The sequence below is a fragment of the Humulus lupulus genome, chromosome 2 (genome assembly GCF_963169125.1).
Source record: "Humulus lupulus chromosome 2, drHumLupu1.1, whole genome shotgun sequence".
Classification (NCBI taxonomy): domain Eukaryota; kingdom Viridiplantae; phylum Streptophyta; class Magnoliopsida; order Rosales; family Cannabaceae; genus Humulus; species Humulus lupulus.
Window position 1 is genome coordinate 198,654,459 of NC_084794.1, and position 6,207 is coordinate 198,660,665.

The 6,207-nt window shown below is 30.3% G+C and overlaps 1 protein-coding gene across 1 annotated transcript; it reads right to left on the reverse strand.

The window, feature by feature from the left end:
* Window positions 1-1,386: 1,386 nt before the first annotated feature.
* LOC133815068 (serine/threonine-protein kinase BSK5-like) lies at window positions 1,387-5,839 on the reverse strand. Its single transcript, XM_062247955.1, has 9 exons — window positions 5,704-5,839; window positions 5,096-5,229; window positions 4,874-5,001; window positions 4,523-4,604; window positions 4,211-4,399; window positions 3,501-3,558; window positions 3,371-3,374; window positions 3,164-3,255; window positions 1,387-1,412 (listed from the first exon to the last, which is right to left on the reverse strand). Exons 1-9 carry the CDS (start codon window positions 5,738-5,740, stop codon window positions 1,387-1,389), a joined length of 750 nt encoding a protein of 249 aa, XP_062103939.1. The 5' UTR covers window positions 5,741-5,839.
* Window positions 5,840-6,207: the final 368 nt, after the last annotated feature.

A 6,207-nucleotide genomic window follows, 5' to 3' on the forward strand; every position in this document is an offset into this window, starting at 1 on the left:
AGTATCAAAATTAATCGCAAAATGTAATATTAAATAGATTGATAAACCAATAGTATTACATTAAAATTCAAACCATGATTGTGGCTACTTCATGAGATCTTAGTTCTAAATTAAGTTTGAAAACATACATAATAAGGTTATATAATCTTGAACATCTTTTACATCAAAAATGAAAAACAAAAACATAGCAAGATACACAAAAAGTAAACCATGAAATTTGCTCCATCCTTCAATTCGCCATCCATTGTGCACTTGTCTTTGTTGTGGGTTGATTTGCTTGAACATTGTTTGATTGCTCCTCACTCTGAGCAGATGTATTCTATTTACAAGTAAGATAGCAAAACATGAACTCAACATCAAAATTAAAAGAAGAAAATACAAAAGTAAAGACAAACCTAAAAATTAAACAAGAGTCTTAGTTATTACATGAAGAGAATAAACAATACTTTCAATCACCGATGTAACAAAAATATCCCAAAAAAATTAAAGAATGAACATAACCTTACCACTAATTCAGCCACATGAAAATTAAAAGAAGGAATTGTAATTCAACCTACACTAACTCAGCCACAATACTTTCAGTCACTATCTCTTATTTTGGAGTACCAACAAATGATTGTTTCTTTCTATTCCTAAATTTATATGAAAAACAATATATATATATAAATAACCATTAAACCTGTAAGCAGTCACAAATGTTAAAAATAATATTTAGAGATAAAGATGATATAAAAAAATTATATCAATAAGTTTACACTAAGAGATAAGCTTCAAAGAGGATAAAATGAAGAAAAAGATGAAGAAGAAGGTGAGGCCATCAAGAAATAAGTTTTGGGTTTGTTGATATTAGAATAGTTACGAAAAAAGAGATGACAAAATATAATATTCTTTAATTTTTAAACTTAAAAATAATGAGACATTAAAAATTTTGAAAATAGATTCCAAAGAGAAGACAGTAGAAATCACAAAATACAACATTAAGAGTCACTAAGGATGGACAAGTCACTGTCATGGCAACCAAATAATAATCTCACTACACTTAATTCATAGTAATTACTCTTGAAAAGTTCCAAACAACTGCCTTTATATAATTTGCATTGTCTTAATTGGAATTTATATTTGTAAAGACAACCAATGAACATGGACAGAGACGTTTTGATGCATAATTAAGTTGTCTAGATATATTTTCAACCATTTACAAGAATATTTTTTTGTATATACAAGTCATCAAAGTTTAACTTTTTAAGAAAAGTGATAAATATCATTTTTTAAAACAAAATGCCTTGTATTAATTTATAAAATATACAATGATGTGGAAAAACCACAAATAACAACAGTAGAAAATTACATATATAAATATTCTCATGTTTTTAATTCTCATGCTAACTAAACAATAAAAAGAACAGCCAAGCCTATACATGGAAAAAAAAAAGTTCAAACAAAAAACCAAAAAACAAGAGTTACAGGATACTCTTCCAATTTTGATAGAGATCTAAGAAAAAGATGATAAATATGAAAGTTGATTTACATGATTAAGGAATTTACAACAAGGCAATCAATTTGAGAAATGAAAAAATAAAACTAGGAATTTCAAAATCTTAGTTACATGGTAGTTTTCATGTAAAGTTAAAATGGCTAGTATACAGTAAGAATCATCAAATTAATCCATCAATATAAATGAAAATTAATTACTCAAACTCCAAACAATTTCAAATAAATTTGTCTTCCAATTTGAAATTTAATTGAGCCACTAACATGAAAGTAGAATTACATTCATAATTTTTCTTATGTGTCTATGAAAACTTAAAAGAAAAATCAAAATAAATAAACATATAAGTGTATGCTTTTAACAATCTAATTAATCTACCAATAACCAAACCAATCAACCAAATACAATTTAATTATAAGATAATAATAGATAATTCTACATAAAATCATAAAACATTACTCCCATATTATCAACCAAGCATCTACCATTATCAATTCAAAATATTCAAACAACACACAAGTTTTTTTCCTTATCTCACCGCAGCACACAAATTTCTCAGATCCTACTTCACTAAGACACACAAGTTCTCAACCTTCCGTTATCACCACATCACACAATAATAATCTCAGGACCTACTTCACTATGGATGAATATCTAAGATATTCAAACTCTTCTAATATTTGCATAATATTATAACAAAAACAAAAGTAAGAGAAGATACCTCTTGCAAAATGTTGGAAATAAAGTTTCCTTCCAATTTAAAATCCAATGACGCCACTAAAATGAAAGCAAAATTACATACCAATTAATAAACTATCAACATCAATAGACAAATTAATTGAGATAATGTAAGAAAATGTGTTAAGAAAAAAAAATCAAACTCTAAATTTTTATATTATATTCTATTGGAAATCAATCTTGATATATATTCTTAGTAAAAATAAGAACAAAGGAGCTACCATCAAACCAGTAGAAAAGCATGTGCATTTTCTAGTTTTATAAATACTTATACCATGTAGATCACCTATTCAAATCAAGATTATTGAGAAACCATATCCAAAATGAGAACAACACATTAATAGTTTCTATTGCAACTATTATCAAACATTTCATATGCAATAATTTTTTAAAAAACTTTATGATAACATGAATAATAATAATAATAAAAATTTCTCATGATAAAATACAAAGAACAATAGATTTTTACAAGCCACACTTTATCAACACGAAAGCTTTTCAGTATAAAATAATCAAAGAGTGAAAGAAACATGTATATGTAAACCAATATCTTTATGGTCATTAAAAAACTTGCTTAAGAAATACTTAAAAAAAATTCAGTAGCTCAACCTATTCAGTAGAAACCAATACCCATTTCGCAATATTCAACTATTAAAAGGTCATAGACCTCATCAATAGCTCTCAAGCCACGTACCTTTGGCACCCCACAAGAGAACCCTATTGGCATCCTCCAACTAATTACTACGAACCAACTCCTCTGCCACAACTAAGTAAGCATAAATCATACTAAAGCCCCACCAATATTAGTTTTCAAATTCTCTTATAGCTTAAAATATAGTTTTCGATACATTTAAGTTATTTACCATATCAATATATGCAAATAATAAGATTTTTGAACAATTTTAAATCTAACACGTATCTTTAAATAAAACCCACTTGCTAGAATGCTGCTAAGACTCTTCTCAACTGCTTTGCCGAGAATATCATTGTTTGCATAATCCATTTCCACTCTTTTCATCTCCCAAAATCTATTTTAAAAATAATAAGAAAAAAGAAATCATTCCTTTTAAATCGAAGTAAATAATATTAAGTGAACTGATCTAAAAGCATGTTGCTTCATGCATTTTAATTTCTCATTAAGACCTGGCTAAAAGCAATCAATACAAAATATTATATAACCACTATGTCAAAAAGCAATCAGTTGAATATTTATATTAGATGAAATTAACGCATAAATGATCAACTCTTAATAATGGACCCATTCTAAAGATACTTTCATCTTTTACCAAAACATTGTCGGAATCACCAATTGTTAAGTGCTTATAGTAACTCTTAAAAAACCATATTAATTATCAAAAGTATCAAAGAAAGAAGCCTAAATAATATAAATTTGCATATAGATATAGACCTATTCTGTAAAATTATTACTAGGCAACCACAGAAACGCTCAATGGATTCCTTCCATCCTTGTTATTAATATAAATTAAATTATAAAATAAAGTTGCTAAATACCTACTCATCTCTCTTAGTTCAAAAACAACTTCAGAATAGAGGAAAAGCTGGAAGGAATAAAAGAACTCAAGAAAATAAAAGGTCAAGCAAGAAACTAGAATACACTGAAGCCATATATTATATTAACTCAATGACTAAGAAACAAAAGAAAAAACTGAGTTGAGTACATACCATGTTGAGTAATTGGAGATAAGCACTTGGCCATTATCAAATGAGAATGGCATGTTTCAATAATTTCATAAATTGCTTGCATATGGAAGCAAATTTTCAATTATCAAATGGCAAAAATCTCACAATCCAATTTGGGTGTATCCTCAATTAGACAAGTGCCAATGATCTCCATTTCATCATTACAAAAAAATACATAAAGGTAGTGTGCAAAAAATATTATTTCAGACAAAAAGATAACTAATAAAATAGAAGAACAAATTTACTAAACATAAAAATGAAAGGATCAAGCAGAGTACACACCTCTGTTTCTTTCTGAAGAGACATGAAAGAAGTGACAAGAGACTTTGCATTTGGCCTCTCACGTGCTTCATACTGCAAACAGCGGGAAGCTAAACGCCCAAGTTCAATTCCATCATCATTTGAAAAATTACCCTCTAGAGCAGAATCCATAAGCATCAGAAAATTCTTGCCACGAATTAGATCAATTGCCTGCAAACAATATAAACCGACAATGTTGATCCAACTTATTATCCAGTTAAAACCAGAGATATGTGCTTATGAACTGATGTACATATATTTACTAGTAGTAGTAAGAATAAAGTGTGAACTCACATGACTAGGGGGTATATGCTTTCCACTCAGAAGATCCAGCAACAACGTTCCAAAGCAGTAAACCACACTTTCTGGTGTCACTCTACTTGTCAACAAAGAATTGAATCGTATCATGTATATATCATATTGCTACCAGACTAAATTCTCTCAGCTTCATAAAAAAAATATTTTATACTCGTCAGCCAAAGATATCATGAGGAAAATAGTACAACAATGCTTTTTCCATCAACATAATTTTACTTGGAATTTCCATTACTAAAGTCATGAAGAAATGGCTCTTCAGTTGCAAATATCTAACATAGTGATGCCCGTTCAATGATAATCCACATTAAAAGAACACATTATTTCTACCTATTCAAGCAAACAAAAATACCAGTTCTCAGGTACTCCGAAGGAGTGAATGCTATGTTTGTACCGTAACTCTTGCCGTCCCTGCTATTCTTCATGAGGACAAAGCAAGATAGTCTGGGATTGCCATCCTGATCAATGATCACAGCCAATTCAATAGTAAATTATTTTAATTAAAAGTGTTAAATAAAAATAAAAACTATATATCAAAGAAACCATTGTTACCTGATCAAATAAAACCCTATAGGCATTGAGATCATGATACAATGCACGCCCTTTGCTGCTACAGTACTCTAGAGCTTGTGTCAGATGCAAAGCCACCCTCAATCTCATGGGCCATTTCATTGGTTGAGCATCCCCTATAACAGTGCAATCATAAGAAACAAACTATCCAAAAAAATCACAAAATCATTCTTAGCTAAATTCAATTCAATTGAGTCGTGAATGAACATTAGAGGTTTATTTGAGAGAAGAAATATCAAATCATAAGCACTACTTTCCATCAATAGCACTTCCAAAATGATAAACAAGCAAGTACTTGGTCAATCAAGGCAATTAAATACTAATATTTTACTTTTAATTCCCATGAAAAACATTTTAATAACAAAGATCTTGAATGAAACATCAATTTTATTCATTCTTAGTCATTTTGAACAAGTCAAAAACCTACAATGCATTTTTCAGCCAAACAATACCCAAATACATCTTCCCAACTTCACTTTCAGTTATATTAGCTTTATTTAATAAATTATCACCCATAAAAAGGAAACGAAAAGGAAGTATGTACAAACATATACATATAAATATATATATAAAGAAATAAAGTAACCTACGGGGAAAAAGATGCTTAGCGAGAGTTTCATGGGGCATAAACTTGGCCACGAGCAACCTCTCATCTCCTTCGCAGCAACACCCAATCAGATTGGCTATTCGCTCACTTCTGAGACTCCCAACCGACCTAGATTCTTAAATAAAACATATGAGATGATTGAGAAAAAGAAACCCTTTACCACGCCACCTCACATGAACCCAATGGCCCAGAAAAATGGCACGACATATGACCCCAATGTAAGACACCACCTGTGAACACAGACTCCTCACCCACGGAGAGCAGGAACCCAAGGGCTGCAAATTGGAGGGCAGAGGGCTTTGAGTGAGTAAGCGAAGTGGAAAATCGGAGAGCAAAGTGATGAAAGTCATAATGATGTTTTTAAGCCTTCACCATCTGAACCAAGCCCATGGAAGCTGGAGCACAGAGTCAGCCAAGACCATGACGGAGAAGGAGAAAAATAAAGGGAAAGAGAGGAGAAGCCAAGATTCGGGAAATAAGACAAAGA

Coding starts and splice junctions, on each gene's coding strand:
- LOC133815068 (XM_062247955.1), bottom strand. CDS start 5,740: ATGCCCCATGAAACTCTCGCTAAGCATCTTTTTCCCC. Junction 5,002..5,095: donor ATAGGGTTTTATTTGATCAG/GTAACAATGGTT, acceptor ATCATTGATCAG/GATGGCAATCCCAGACTATC. Junction 1,413..3,163: donor TCTTAGCAGCATTCTAGCAA/GTGGGTTTTATT, acceptor TTCCATGTATAG/GCTTGGCTGTTCTTTTTATT.